General features: G+C 38.5%; 1 protein-coding gene across 6 annotated transcripts in view; it reads right to left on the bottom strand.

Annotated features, from left to right (window-relative positions):
- Positions 1-16,703, bottom strand: part of AGO3 (argonaute RISC catalytic component 3) — a 120,234-nt gene that overhangs the window by 13,718 nt on the left and 89,813 nt on the right. For 5 of the 6 annotated variants that reach the window (XM_025419940.3, XM_025419941.3, XM_025419944.3 and 2 more), the window contains 6 exons: positions 14,814-14,973; positions 13,438-13,528; positions 12,059-12,253; positions 11,587-11,721; positions 8,475-8,576; positions 171-370 (listed from right to left, as the gene is read on the bottom strand). In XM_025419940.3, coding sequence (XP_025275725.1) covers positions 171-370; positions 8,475-8,576; positions 11,587-11,721; positions 12,059-12,253; positions 13,438-13,528; positions 14,814-14,973 — 883 coding nt within the window. The remainder of the gene's footprint in view (positions 1-170; positions 371-8,474; positions 8,577-11,586; positions 11,722-12,058; positions 12,254-13,437; positions 13,529-14,813; positions 14,974-16,703) is intronic. The other variant, XM_049094514.1, reaches the window with a different exon arrangement.

The raw sequence follows: 16,703 nt of genomic DNA on the forward strand, positions 1-16,703 counted from the left end.
ATGACTCCTCTAACAGCTTGTGGAACTTTAATTCTAAATGGCATTACTTTATGGTAAACAGGGAGGCACATACATGGAAACATTTAAGAGAGATTTCCCAAGAAAGTCCTAACATGCCAACCATATGTGGATTTAGGTGAAAATCTCTATTTGTTGTGCTTTTATATTACCTGTCATGTTCTTTGTCCACGAGATGATATCTGGCTCTGAATGCCACCAGGTGAGCATAATACGCTGGTGCAGGGATAGAAACAGATCGTGTACAGCGCACATAAGTGTGGCAGAGCTGGTAAGTTAGCAGCTGAAGTTCATCTGCAGTAAAGCAGTTATCATCCCATAAAACATGATAGTGTGAAGGACGGCTGGTACCCTGTAGAGAAGGCAATGGCATATTCTATTGATTTCTAAGCTTTTAAATAAATACTCAGGACAGACTAAGTTATATAAAAAAACTAGCTTTGTACATTAGTAAAACATATCCTAATTTAATAATCCATTAAAAATGTTTAATTGACTCTGGGAATATAGCCAAAAGAAATGAAAGCAGGGACTCAAAACAAGTATCTGCATACCCTTGTTCAAAGCAGTATTATTCACAATAGCACACAGGTAGAAGCAACCCAAGTATCCAACGAAGGGTGAATTGATAAATAAAATGTGGTATACACACACACACACACACATACACACACAATGGACTATCACTTGGCCTTAAAAAGGAACACATGGATGAACCTTGATGACATGATGCTAGAAATAAACCAGTCACAAAAGGACAACTACTGTAGGACTCATGAGTATGAGGTAACTGGAGTAGTAAATTTCAGAGAGAAAGTACAACGGTGGCTGCCAATGGCCAGGGGAGAAGGGGAAGTTAGTGTTTGATGGGTACAGTGTGTCAGGGAAGGTGAAAAAGTACTGGAGATAGATGGTGGCATGGCTGCAGCATACCAGTACAATGCGGATGTACACTTAGAAGTCGTTAAAATTGTAAGTGGATGTTATGTAATTTTACTGTAATAAAAATCCCAGAACATTTATTGAGTTCCTCTGTATTAGTTACTATGTTGGTTAGGTATTACAGATTCAAAGAAAAATAGTCAACAAAGTCAGTTTTCCTTTCTTTTGGAAACTTAATTTAGTAGAGGAGACATAGCATATCTATAGTTATAAACCAACTATAGTCCTATTGGCACTTAGTCCTCCACGAGAATACCAAAGGAAGTAACTTCTTCACCAAGGGGAGACAGAGACTTGGCCTTGTTTAGGTGGTTAGGGTGAGGGCACAGCGGAGTAAACAGCCTTACCAAAAGCACACGGAGCGTAACATTTCATTGTATACGTGAGGAATCGCTAATTAACCAGGACGAGCAGAGCATGGGACATGAAGGAAACAAGATGAAGTGTCGAAGTTTGGAATCAGACTGAATGACATGCCCAGGAATCTGGACTTTGACCTATAAACAGCACGGAAAGTCCTACAGTTTTTAACAGGAGAGACTTCAGGTGTGATGAGATTGGAGTTTTAGAAAGTTACAGTAATAACATGGAGGCTGGCTCAGAAGAGGCAGGAAGATACCGAAAGCAAGGGAATAGCCAGGAGGCTACTGCGTTAGCTCGAACATGAGATGACGAAAGTGTGAAGCAAGGAAACCGCAATGGCAAAGGAGAAAAGGAGAAAGATGAGCCAATACTTTAGCAAATATTTGAGCATTATTTGTCAGATACTGTGCAAAATTCTGGGGATAAAATTCAAATTATTACCAAATCTTATCCCCCCCAAATTATATGCTTATAAGGCATTTATTTTTTATTTTTTTTAAAGATTTTATTTTTTTTAAATTTTTATTTATTTATGATAGTCACACACACACACACAGAGAGAGAGAGAGAGAGAGGCAGAGACACAGGCAGAGGGAGAAGCAGGCTCCATGCACCGGGAGCCCGACGTGGGATTCGATCCCAGGTCTCCAGGATCGTGCCTGGGCCAAAGTCAGGCGCCAAACCGCTGCGCCACCCAGGGATCCCTATTTTTTTTTAAATTTTTTAAAGATTTATTTATTTATTCAGAGAGAGAGAGAGAGAGAGAGAGAGGCAGAAACACAGGCAGAGGGAGAAGCAGGCTCCATGCAGGGAGCCCGACGTGGGACTCGATCCCGGGTCTCCAGGATCACACCCCGGGGTTCAGGAGGCGCTAAACTGCTGCGCCACCAGGGCTGCCCTTATAAGGCATTTAGATTGTACATTCACACATTCACTATTTACTGAACACTCACTATATGCCGTGTCCCGTATCGGGTGCCAGGCAAGCAGTAATAAATGAGGAGGAGACATAGATGTGAGCTCTGAATGACAAAGGAGGGCTTGTGAGATGGGGGAAGTGCATTTCAGGCACAGGGAAGAGAGAGCAGAAACCTTACCTAAGTGCTTCATTCGGTTCTCTATCACTGTTCTTGTCCCAATCACAATCGTCTTTTGCCTGAACTATGTTAACAGATTCCTAGTTTTATTCCTCAGTAGAATTTGTACATCAGTAGAGGGAATTAACACACACACACACACACATCCCTAATAACATTAACATCCAGCTTAAAGCCTTTTAATGGCTTCCCAATGCACTTTGACTAAAATCCAGGTCCCTATCTCTGCCCCACAAGGCCATACATCCAGCCCAGGCTGGTCTCTCTAACACACCTCCATGCTGTGGTCATATTTTCCATTTGATCCCTTCAATGCATAATGTTTTTTTTCCACCAAAGAGCCTGTACGTGCCTGTCAGGATCCCCCTACCCCTTTTTTGGCTTGGTTAACTCCAACTTACTCCTCTAGATCTTACCTTAAATGTCATTTCTCAAAGCTTTTTGTGATCTCCCAATCTAAATCAGGTCCCCACTAAAATCTCTCTTCCTATCCTTATTTTTCCTTTTATTGGGCTTATCCCAATTTATAAGTATGTACTTGTGAGATTACCTAGTATATGCTGTCTCCCAATAAACTATAAGAGGAAGGGATTGTATTTATTTGTTCACTCTATACATGGTATCAACACCTATCTTCTAGGAGATAGACATAAACCATCTGTTGATTGAATGGATGAATAGCCTCTGCCTTTTGGGACCTTACAGACTATGGGAAGGGGGAGAGAAACTGGTTAAATGCTGTCTAATGAATGCAACAAAGAGGTATGCATACGGTGCTCAGGCAGTGCAGAAGATGGGCATTTGTCTTGGGAAAGGGTATAAGAAAGGCTCTGGAAGAAAGGCTCTGGGAAGACATGATACCCAAGATGGGTCTTAGAGGATGAACCAGAGTAAGTTAGGGAAGGAATAATTAAGGTAAGAGAGCAACAAGGGCAGGAGAAGAGTTATGAGAACTACCTAAAAACAGTTGAGTGTCTGCACTCAAGGTGTGTTTACATGTGTTTGTAGGTGTGAAAGGGAGGAAACAGAGAGAGGAAGAGAAACAGAGAGTGAAGGAGGAGGAGGAGGAAAGAGTGGGAGAAAAAAGCAAGATAGACTGAGGGTGTAGCAGAATTGAAGGGAATAGGATGCAGACATTAGGAATTGAGTCTATATGTTGTCCTAAGAGGATGAGACTTTACCTTCAATGGCTATGAAGCATGAAGTAGATGAATGACAGGGTCTTACCTATGTTTTAATTAACCTAAAGGAGAACAGATTAGATGAGGACAATTCAGATCATTCTGCAACTATTTTTTTTTTTTAAAGATTCTGTTTATTAATCACGAGACACACAGAGAGAGGCAGAGACACAGGCAGAGGGAGAAGCAGGCTCCATGTGGGGAGCCCGATGTGGGATTCGATCCTGGGACTCTGGGATCAGACCTTGAGCCAAAGGCAGTAGCTCAACCGCTGAGCAACCCAGTCATCCCTCATTCCGCAATTGTACAGGAGGGTAATAATGAGAGCTGGAATTAAGCAGGGGGAAGTGCAGATGAGAAGGGTCCGAGAGTGGGAAGGTAAATTCCACAGGGCTGAGGAGTTGCTTAGATAGAGTGGCGGGTGAGTCATACATATTATTGGAACTTAAACATTTAAACCAAACCAAGAACAAATGGAAAGGCAAGATAAAAGGAGAGAAATGAGTGTGGAAGTCAAATGGCAGATGGTTCAATGAGTGAATGACAACAGTATCACGTTACAGAGCTGAAGAAAAAACAGTGGCATGCTGCTGTAAAAAAAAGAGAAAAGAGCCAAGGGTAGTCTTTTCTGTTCTTAATGTAAACGTTTTATAAAAGTATAAATATACATAGAACAGCCCATGGATCATAAGTACAGAATGAGGACTGTTCACAAAGTGAAAATACCTATGAAACTAGCAGCAAAATCAAGAAATTGAACATTAACTGCAACCATAAAGCTCCCTGGTGCCCCTTTCCTGGTCATCACACCCAACCTACCCTGCTCTTAGTAGCCAGACTTTTCACAACATAGATAACATTAAGGATTAGGTCTGCTTTTAAACTTTATAATAAATAGCATCATAGGTTATGTGCCCTTTGGGTCTGACTTCCTTGGTTTGACACTGTGTTTGTGAAATCCATCCACATTGTTGCATCATTCTCTTTGTTGTAGAATACTGTTATATAAATATACACTATTTATCCAATCTATTGATGATTGGCATTTGAACCGTTTGTAGTTTTTGACAATGACCAGTGCTACCATAAACATTAATGTACTATCTTTTGGTAAACACAGATACACATTTCTGTTGGCTATCCTGGAGTAGAGATCCTGGGTCACAGAGCACACATATATTTAATTTTAGTGGATAATGTCAGACAGTTTTTAAAAATGTTAATTTATACTCTTATCGGCAAAATGCGAACTTTCAATTGCTCTCTACCTTTATATTTATTTATTTATTTATTTATTTATTTATTTATTTATTTATTTATTTATTTTTTATTGGTGTTCAATTTACTAACATACAGAATAACCCCCAGTGCCCGTCACCCATTCACTCCCACCCCCTGCCCTCCTCCCCTTCTACCACCCCTAGTTCGTTTCCCAGAGTTAGCAGTCTTTACGTTCTGTCTCCCTTTCTGATATTTCCCACACATTTCTTCTCCCTTCCCTTATTTTCCCTTTCACTATTATTTATATTCCCCAAATGAATGAGAACATATAATGTTTGTCCTTCTCCGACTGACTTACTTCACTCAGCATAATACCCTCCAGTTCCATCCACGTTGAAGCAAATGGTGGGTATTTGTCATTTCTAATAGCTGAGTAACATTCCATTGTATACATAAACCACATCTTCTTTATCCATTCATCTTTCGTTGGACACCGAGGCTCCTTCCACAGTTTGGCTATAGTGGCCATTGCTGCTAGAAACATCGGGGTGCAGGTGTCCCGGCGTTTCATTGCATTTGTATCTTTGGGGTAAATCCCCAACAGTGCAATTGCTGGGTCGTAGGGCAGGTATATTTTTAACTGTTTGAGGAACCTCCACACAGTTTTCCAGAGTGGCTGCACCAGTTCACATTCCCACCAACAGTGTAAGAGGGTTCCCTTTTCTCCGCATCCTCTCCAACATTTGTTGTTTCCTGCCTTGTTAATTTTCCCCATTCTCACTGGTGTGAGGTGGTATCTCATTGTAGTTTTGATTTGTATTTCCCTGATGGCAAGTGATGCAGAGCAATTGCTCTCTATCTTTAATGCTATTTGTCTCTTTAAATTTCAGGTGAGTGCCTTTAGGGTATGTTTTTTTTTTTTAAAATATTTTATTTATTTATTCATAAGACACAGAGAGAGAGAGACACAGGCAGAGGGGGAAGCAGGCCCCTTGCAGGGAGCCCGATGCAGGACTTGATCCTGGGTCTCTAGGTTTACGCCCTGGGCTGAAGGCTGATGCCCAAACAAAAAGCTGGGCAGCTTGGGTGGCTCAGCGGTTTAGTGCCGCCTTCAGCCTAGGGTGTGATCCTGGAGACCTGGGATCGGGTTCCACATTGGGCTCCTTGTGTGGAGCCTGCTTCTCCCTCTGCCTGTGTCTCTGCTTGCCTCTCTCTCTCTCTCTCTCTCTCAGTCTCTCTCTCTCAATCTCTCTCTGTGTCTCTCATGAATGGATAAATAAAATCTTAAAAAATAAATAAATAAAAACAAAAAACTAAGAGCCTGCTGGAAAGGGAGACTAGCATCTCATACCCCAGTTGGACATTTCCTGAGTTTAGAGCCCACAGGCCCACTCTGCCAACTTCAAAGGTGAGAATTCCTAGAAAGAGTTTTGGGAGCCTAAAGGAATGAACCTCAACCCTGAGGCTGTAGCATCAGAAAGAATGAGAATAGACTACAGAAAGACTTGTGTCAGCTCCTACTAGCAGGCTGACAGTCAGGAATACCAGATGAGTTAGAGTCCAAGAAGAAGGAGGGGAAAGAGGTATCTCAGAGTCAGGCTATGGTCTCTACCCTCTATTCAAAGCTACCAGGACCAAAGGTCTAGCTTGTCCCAGGCAGGTGAAGGGTGGAAGGGAGTAGCAAGCTTTGACTTGATTTGTAAAAAAATTTTTTTTAAAGATTTATTTATTCATTCAGAGAGAGCGAAGAGAGAGGCAGAGACACAGGCAGAGGGAGAAGCAGGCTCCATGCAGGAAGCCCGATGTGGGACTCGATCCTGGGTCTCCAGGATCACACCCTGGGCTGCAGGCAGCACTAAACTGCTGGGCCACCGGGGCTGCCCCTTGATTTGTAAATTTATGTTTTAAATTTGAGTGGGGGGATCCCTGGGTAGCTCAATGGTTTGGCCCCTGCCTTTGGCCCAGGGCGTGATCCTAGAGTCTGGGATCGAGTCCCACATGGGGCTCCCTGCATAGAACCTGCTTCTCCCTCTGCTTGTGTGTCTGCCTCTCTGTGTGTCTCTAATGAATAAATAAATAAAATCTTAAAAATAAATAAATAAATAAGTTTGAGTGTAATTTTACCATAAAATAAAACGGGTAAGAGAGAAAACAACACCAATAAAACCAATAAAAATATCAAGAAGCTACGGAATTTGGCTAAAATGTTGAAGGATCTGTCAATTACTGATAAAAATAACAATATGAAAAAAATAATCTCCTATACTGGTTAGAAACAATTGGACTTTTAATTCTAGCTTGTAAAAAATAAGGGTCCTGTTTTTGATCTCTGAGAATTTTGAAATTTTTAATAAAGCTGGGAAGATGTTTAAAAACCAATCTTTAGTCCTTGTGAACTATTCCTCGTTATTTGCTGACTAAAGCAATTTCTTTCTTTTTTTTTTTTTAAAGATTTTATTTATTTATTCATGAGCGACACAGAGACAGAGACACAGGCAGAGGGAGAAGCAGGCTCCACGCAAGGAGCCCAATGTGGGACTCGATCCCAGATCCCAGGATCATGCCCTGCGCAGAAGGCAGATGCTCAACCGCTGAGCCACCTGGGCATCCCTAAAATTTCTGGTTAAATAGACTGTGGAAACAACCCTGTCGTTAAAGACTTATAATGAACACTTGCATATCAGTGGCATCCAAAAATTGTAGAGGGAAAGCTGTCTAACCAACATTTCCAGAATTCATCTGAACAGAGTATCTTTTTTCTTCTCTATAATATTTATTGAGAAGGCAGGGCAGTAGTGTTCTGTGGGATATATGGATAGAAACACTGAGTTAAAAATACGTGCTCCAATTTTATAGATTTTATCTCTGGAAGGTACTTTTTTTTTGTTTTGCTAACTGACTGTTACTACCCATAGTGAAAAGGTACAACACTGCTTGTGAAGAGGAGCAGATATTAAGACACAGATAAATGAGTGGGATAATAATTTTAAAGCTATAAGAGTGGAAGGGAGCTTAGTGTATGTACGACATACAAAGCCTTAAGAGACAGCTGTTCAGTACAGTACATCTACCTACAATTTGTTTTAATCAATGGCAAGTAAGCTAAAATAGCTTTGGGCTACATTCTCTCAGACAGCTGAGGAAGGAGGATTTACTGTGCTGTTGTAAAGTTCGAGAAGCACTGAATTAAAGCTTATGTTCTCTACTAAGTAACAAAGCTAACAAATTAACAAAATGGTTTTATGAAAAGACTAAGACTCTTAAAATTACTTAACTGAAACTTTAAGCTGTAAATCTACAGTGAAACTCTTTGGCATGCTCAATATCTGCCAGTAAATGCCAAAATTTTCTGTGAAGTATTATCAAAAGAAGCAAATGTCAAAGGAAGAATCAGGTGTATTAAATTTTTTTGAAGTTTTGGGGAAATTCATTCTATTAGACTACTTATATTCTGGTATTGTCATAAAAAAAAAAGTGCCTTACTCTAGGTAAAGAATAAGAGATTTATTTGCTGTAAGTTTCACCTTATTTCATGTGGAAACAATTTGGAGTGCAGAGAACAGTGTTTCTTTCTCCTTTCTCTGAGATTTAAGAAAATACACATAAGAATGGTACTTCCTGAATTAGAATATTACCCAAAGAGTAGGCTTACCTGTATTCCAGCATGGCTACAGAGGTAAAAATCAAACTCATACGGGTGTGTGATATCCGTATCGACTGTTGTTCCAGCTGGGATATTGCCACTTCTTCCAACCTAGATTTGTTTGGTCAAAGTTTAAACAAACAGGACAAAGGTAAAGAACATATCTGAAAGCACTTTTAAAAATATATAAATATATAGCCTGACCTTGGGTTTCACTACTTTCAGCTTCAAATATTACTTGAGCAGGCATTAATAGCAGACCTTAGGCTAGTCCTGGTTCCTATTCTACATGTTGCTGAAGTGGAAGTTGCTAAACAACAGAGTTACTAGTATCTACTGGTGCTTAGCTAGTAGGTGATCCCAATAGGAGTGGAATGCTTAAAAATTTTTTTTTTAAAATTACTTTAACTGCTTAAATTTACGGTACCTGGGAACAGCAAGTGCTCTTGAATGTGTAATTTTTGAAAACTAGCATTATCCTTGGAGAACACTGTATTTTCAGAGAGAAAGAATGCTGACAATAACATCAAACGTAGTTACCATTCGTTAATGATTCACGGGCCAGGCACTTAATGTACATTATTTCCAATCCTAAAAATCCTGTGGGTTAGGTATTATTCCCACATGTTTGGGAAGCTTGGGCTCAGGAATATGAGATAATTTGCTGAACTGCAAACACAGAACTGGGAGTCAAACCCTATTCCTTTTATTTCATAGTAGCAGTTTTGACATCTTGTAAGGAATACAGCACCTTGCACAGCTATGATGTGAATATGAATGAAATGGTTCAAAATTTCTGATAACGAAAGGCTTCTAATAAAACACTTTAACATGCGTATGTATACTCACCTGTACTTCCCTATCTCTAAACATGTTTAAAAACAGTATCTCTAAGTCTAGATTTATAAGGCTAACAAATTAGAAACTATTTTACTATTCAGGTATTCTTTCTGCATATGAGGGACTATCAGGTAATGGCTTGAGTTATAGCTGTGTATACCAGCTAGCCTTCACAAGCACAAAACAAATAGTTCATAATCAACTAATTTATGTTTATTCTTAACACATAAACCAAATTAACACATAAAAAAGTTTTACTCTTAGAGAAGTAGGAGGATGAGTTCATATCACAGCTCCACCAATTTCTAGTTATACTATCGAGGGCATAATTCTTTACCCCTCTATGTCTCCGATTCCTCATCTATTAGTAGTAGTAGTATTTAGAACAAAGGTTTAGGAAAAGCAGACAAAATGAAGGAATAGCAAGACTAAACATCAAATGCTAGTAATCATTAAATCTAATTTCAGTTTTCCTAATTCTATGTTTGAAGACACATTTGGTTTTCTAGGTACAAAAATGTACGTAGTATTTTGGGGGTCAAAGGTCTCACTACTATTAGAGAGGTGGTATGTGATTCTGAGTACTCTGGAGCCAGACTGCCTGACCTGAGTCCTATCTCTACCAATTACTAGCTTTATAACCTTGCTGTTTAACCTCACATGCCCCAGTTTCCTCCTGCGGAAAATGATGATAATAACAGTAAATAAATACTTCATGGTGTGGTGAGGATTAAATGAGTTAAATTTATGACACATGCCTAGAACATGTCTATTATTTTTGCTATTATTTCTTTTATTTTTCTTTTCCTTTATTATGACTACCATCACCACTACTCTACAACTGCTAGCCAAACTTTATTGAGCGCTTAGTATGTGCCAAGCACTGTTCTGAGTACATTACATATTTTAATTTACTTAATCCTCTTAACAACCCAATAAAGAAAATATTAGTATCACTCAAACCTTGTTGGGAATGAAATGAGCAGAGATGTTAAGTTATTTGCCCAAAGTTACATGGACAGTGTAACCAAAGACTAAACATATACCAAAGCCAAGATATAATCCTCTCTCCTTCAGTCTTTTCTGTTGAACCCTTTACCCAAGGAGACACCAACACTTGCAGTCCTCAGATTTCTCTGCTCCAAGGTTTGAAAAATGGGAGCCAAGCATAGAAAATGACAGCAAGACTGTTATACTTGCTTATGCTGCATGCAGAGAAAAAGATTTTCCCAGGCATTTATTCCTTCATTTCTAATTATAAAAATACACAGTCATACTACAAAATATAAAAAATAATTCTGTGAGGGATGCCTGGCTGGCTCAGTCGGTAGAGCATGTGACTCTTGATCTCAGTGTAGTGAGTTTGAGCCCCACACTGGGTGTAGATATTACTTAAAAATAAAGAAATCTTTTTTTTTAAATTTCACTTATTTATTTGACGGGGAGAGAGAGAGCACAAGCAGGTAGAGCAGCAGAGGGAAAGGGAGAAGCAGGCTCCCCGCCAAGCAAGGAACCAGATGTGGGGCTCGATCCCAGGAATCTGGGATCATGACCTGAGCCGAAGACAGATGCCCAAGTAGCTGAAACACCAGGTGCCCCCAAAATAAAGAAATCTTAAAAAAAAATTTTGTGAATTTTAAGGGAAACATTTAAAAGTTGGTTTGCATGAATTTCTACTAATCACTCTACAAAGTCCCTAGTTGTTGTTTTTTAAAAGATTTTATTTATTCATGAGAGACACACACAGAGAGAGAGAGGCAGAGACACAGGCAGAGGGAGAAGCAGGCTCCATGCAGGGAGCCCAATGTGTGACTTGATCCCAGGACTCCAGGATCATGCCCTGAGCCAAAGGCAGATGCTCAACCACCGAGCCATCCAGGTGCCCCAAGTCCCTAGCTTTTATAAGAACTAATTTTTACAGGATATTTTAAAAAATAAATGCACCTTCCCCCCTCTGATCATTTAAGACATATAGGATTAGAAAGAACAATTTTAAAACAATGAGTTTCTTCACAATAACAAAAAAGCACTAAGGGGATTTTGAATACCTGGAGTGTTAAGAGAAAATCTAGGAAGTTAAAGAGTAACACCCTATTTTTTTTTTTTTTTTTTTTTTTGGTAACACCCTATTTTGATGCTTCTTTACTCAAAATCTGCTATGCTGAGACCGGCTACTATATACTGGAACCTCTGATGTTGGCAGAGAGTCTTTGTTCAGTGCTCTATGAACTGTGTGAGATAAGCTTGTTTTATAATAGTATTACAACAGATGTAAGATTACCCTTTCTGTCCTATCAGCACAAAATAATCGAGTGTGATGTCTCTTCTGAACTACAATGTAGGTTATTCCAGGTTGATAGTCTTTCTCCAAACTGATGCAGGCTTCTCGAATTGCTAGTAGTTCATAATATAATACCTAGAGAAGATGAAATGGAAAGATTTGATATAGTCAGCTGTCCTCTTATACATACTTCAAAGTAAGATCATGATTTAGTTTCAGGACTTCTTAATCTTACCACTTTATAGCTAAATATACTTCTCTATTCCATTTTAACTATTATCAGAGCATGATCTTAGCAATCAAGGGCTATTAACTCTACAGCAAACATTTTAGAAGAGAAAATCTAAGCAGTATCAAATTTTGACTTTAGGAATTCTCAGCCTAATTACAACTTCTAACTTCAGCACTAGACACACATTATAAGCACAGTATGTGATTTAACCAAGCCATGATGAGGTCCAAGGCAACCAACCTGCCTAAACTGTCCCTCTGAAACACCATCCCGATAAAAGATGATACGAGTAGGTTTGAACCGAGTTGACTTATAAAACTGAATGAGAAGTTCTCGAACCATGGAGGCCAAGTCCTGGATGATCTCCTGTCGGGGTCTCTGAACTCTTACTGTGGCACAGTATCTGCTTGGGTGGGCATCCATACTACCTACAACCTAGGTTGGAGAAAGTAAAGAAAAATAGAAATTAAGACAATCAAAACTACATTAACATGAATTATTCCACAATAAAAAATGGAAGAAAAATACATGGATTTCATCTAAATTTGTAGTTTACTACAACCTTATTATTTATTTTGAGAGCAATAAAAGTTTATTTTGAGTTCATTTTGAGAATAATAAAAAAATCAATATTTCCCAGGGAAGAATAGACTAAAAGACCCCACTACAGGGTTAAAAATTGTTTTCTGGGGTGCCTGACTGACAGATGGTAGAGTGTGTGACTCTTGATCTCAAGGTCATAAGTTTAGAAGCCACATTAGGTGTAGAGATTATCTAATAAATCTTAAAAAAAAAGTGGGGTAAAAAATTATCTGGCTTTCTGAAGTTTGTAACAAATACACTTAGGGGCGCCTGCCTGGGTAGCTCAGTTCACTAAGTGGCTGACTCTTGGGTTTCTGCTCAGGTCACAATTTTGGGGTCACGAGACAGAGTCCACTGATGGGCTCCACACTCAGTGCAGAGTCTGCTTTAGATTCTTTCCCCCTCCCTCCTTCCTCTTCCTCTGTTCCCAGCCCCTGCTCGTGCTAGCTCTCTCTCAAATAAATTAAATCTTAAAAAAAGAGAAATATACTTAAAAGAACTGACAAGGAAACTTTATCAAATATAAAGGTGGAAAAAAAAATATAAAGGTGGGCAAAAACATAAAAGGCAAATGTTAAATGTAGGAATGGCAGTATTAAAACAAAGAATTCAGGTGAGAAAATATTAGATTGGACAAAGGTAGAAGATATTTTACACCGAAAAAATGCAATCTACCAAGCTCTTATGTAATGCATCTTTCTATAACAAAGACACTACTGAAATACATAAACTCTTGGAACAAAAACTAGCTGAAAATGTATAATCATAGAGAGGTCAAATAGATAAAGTAGGAAACAAAAGATTTGAGTAATACAATTAATAAGCCTCATTTTATAAATATATATGTAACTGTAGTCCCCAAACCAGAGAATGATCATTTTTCTCAAAAATCCAAAGAATACTGAAAGTTGATTCTAGATATTTATATATTTATAAAAGTTGGTTTCAAAGAGAGTATCACTAAAATTCAAAAAGCTGAAATCAAAATGTTGATCATCTACACTTTAGACAAGGTAAACCTGCCTAATGACACTCACAGCAGCAATAGAAGGTTTCTTCCCATCACCAGCTGGTGGATGAGTGACGTCTGCTCCCAAAAAGATCACTGGTTGCTGGAACACAGAAGGTCTTAAACACATTTTTAAAAAGAGTTAGATAATTCATTTTTCATTATGCATTTATCTGTTTATACTACTGCAACACAACTGCAAGCTGCTGACATAGCGAAGAGGAGGTCTTAACAGCCTCCCTCAAAGGCCTGAACTACGTTTTAGTCTCTGAATTTCTAACTCCATGAAGTAAAAGCAATCACAATGGGTGTATGAAATATCTTATTCAGAACAATCTCCTGCTTTAAGCAGTGGTGCTTAAGGCATATTCTTCATAACAGGCATAAAATGATAAACTTCCTCATATTAATCCACCAGTTTGTATCAATCTTTCTGTAATCTACTTACATTTAAACTATGTAATCTTTCAATGAGAAAAAGAATCATTAACCTTTACACTAAAAAGGATTATGGGAATCTACTACTCCCTCTCCTCTGGCCGAAAGTATAAATTTGAGAACATATTATTTTAAGCAGCTAGCTGTTCATCTTATTTTTAAAAACTATACCCTTTAAGACTCAAATGAGTGTCTCTCAGTTTTTGAAAGCCTTGTTGATAAAATACTATATTCATCTCATTTATGAATCTCATCTATTTAACAGAACAGGAAGTAGAGGCAGCATGGAAAAAGAGAAAAAAAGGGCTTTTGTGTCAAACACACATGGGTGGATCCTTATTCTAATGCTGATTTGTAGTGCATACTGGTCAAGATATTTAACTTTTTAAAGCCCTAGTTGCTTCAACTACTAAAGGAAGCCTGTTGTTCAATTCTCCAAACAACCTCTTCCCCAGCACCTGTTTCTAGGTCATTATGTCACACTTCATAAGAGCTCTTAGACATGAAGGTGATCTAACAGGAACACCTGTCATCCCACTGACTGTGGCGGGGTTCATATGGCTTACATGACTGATTTACTTAATTCATATGCTCCACTCAAGACCATCCCTTCTTTCCTTACTTGCTAGGTGAGTAGCCTCATAACTCTGGGTTGAAGAGGACTATCAAATGAGAAAATCCTTCAAGCTGAGGTCTCTCTTTAGTGAGAAGTAAATAAAGCTCTCAATACTTTCTAGGTAGGCAGGAGGTTCTCGGCATATACTAAATAAAAATGGAAGTGAGAGGGGATTTTCACAAGGAACCTCTTAATCTTGCCTGAGACTTTTTTTTACTAAAATGTTTACTTATCTCTCATAGTAAGAATCATCAAAATTGTCTCTTATACTGATCTTAGGTATGGCAATATACAGAAAAATTAAGATATAAATATAACTAAAATTTAATTAAGTGGTTAGCTTATCTTACCTTTGATGAGGTACAAGAATATTATTGATCCCTCCGAGTTTAACATTTATCTTTAGGCACAGGTTTGAGAGAGTTTGAGGGGATGTTTTTATTACATTCTTCACTTGGACACACTGTGTGGCCATACCCAGAAGTGTATCTCCTACACGTTTCACTTCCGCTATGGAACAAATGCAAATACCTCTAGTTAAAAAAACTGTCAACTTTTTTGAAAATTAAGCTACTATACTTCCCCGCTTGAAATACATCATTGTATTACAAGACACCAAAAATTTGAACACTACTAAAACAATGCTGCTAAAACTTAAAGTGTATTGCCTTGAAGATTAGCTTACATATTTAGTGATTATTTCCCTAGTTGTTTTCTTTAGATAAGAAAATATATTTTTAATCATAAAAATAGTATAACCATAATAACTGAAAAACCAGAAAGAAAAATATACATAATACCTTGTTAGTGTTTTATTGTACTTTCTTCCAGTAATTTCCTCATTTATGTTATTTTAAGGCAGTTATACTCATAGTATATTTATAACTTTCAATCTTATTTCCCAACTTTTAATTTAAAAATAGAGTCTTTGGGGGCCTGGGTGGCTCAGTCAGTTAAGTGTCAGCCTTCCTCTCAAGTCATGATCCCAGGATCGGGGGATCGAGCCCCACATCAGGCTCCCTGCTCAGCAAGGAGTTTGCTTCTCCCTCTACCTCTGCTCCTCCCCCTGCTCGTGCTCTCTCTCAAATTAAAATTAAAAAAAAAAAAAAATCTTAAAAAAAATAAAACTAGAGTCTTTACAGTGTACAGAATTGGCTGTAACTTTCCCCCTCTTTGCCATTATATCTACCATAAAGAGTTCAGTGTACATACCATTTTTCTTATAAAATACATGGAAGGTATTTTTTTTTTTTTTTATCTATTCATGAGAGACACAGGGAGAGAGAGAGAGGCAGAGACACAGGCAGAGGAAGAAGCAGGCTCCATGCAGGGAGCCCGATGCAGGACTCGATCCTGGGACCCCAGGATCACGCCCTGGGCCAAAGACAGGCACTAAACTGCTGAGCCACCCAGGGATCCCCCATGGAAGACATTTTAAAGCCAAACTTGCATTCTATTTTGCAAATTGTCATTTTCACTCAATAATATAGTATGTTCTGAATCTTAATATATAAATGACTCTTATATGTAATAATAGCAGTTAGCCTATTTTTAAATGCCATTTTCCCTAACCAGTCATACACTGATACATTTTTTGCTTGTTTCAGGTTATCATTATTTCAAACAATGCTACAAATAATATCCTTGTACATTTATTTTTGTTTCATATAACTATAGTTCATGGTTAAATTTCTATAAGTAGAATTCAGGGGTCAGAGGTATATATTTTCAACATTTTATTTTTAAAGATATTTATTTATTCATTCATTCATTTACTCATTCATTCATTCATTCATGAAAGACAGACAGAGAGAGAGAGAGAGAGAGAGAGAGAGAGGCAGAGACACAGGCAGAGGGAGAAGCAGGCTCCATGCAGGGAGCCCGATGTGGGACTCGATCCTGGGTCCCCAGGATCAGGCTCTTGGCGCTAAATAAAGGCGGTGCTAAACCACTGAGCCACCCAGGCTGCCCCAACATTTTTGTATCAACTGACGAATTGCCCTCCAAAAAGGTTTATTCATTGATTCAACAAAATATTTAATGTGCACCTAAGACATGCTAGTACTGTGTAAGGCTCTAAATATATAATGTCTCTGAAGAAGATATACAAATGGCTAATAGGCACATGAACAGATGCTCCACATCACCAATTAAGAAATGAAAATCAAAACCGCAACGAAATACCACTTCACACTCATTAGGATGGTTATTATCAAAAGGAAATAAAACAGAAAAGAAAA

The sequence above is a fragment of the Canis lupus genome, chromosome 15, assembly GCF_003254725.2.
Source record: "Canis lupus dingo isolate Sandy chromosome 15, ASM325472v2, whole genome shotgun sequence".
NCBI lineage: Eukaryota > Metazoa > Chordata > Mammalia > Carnivora > Canidae > Canis > Canis lupus.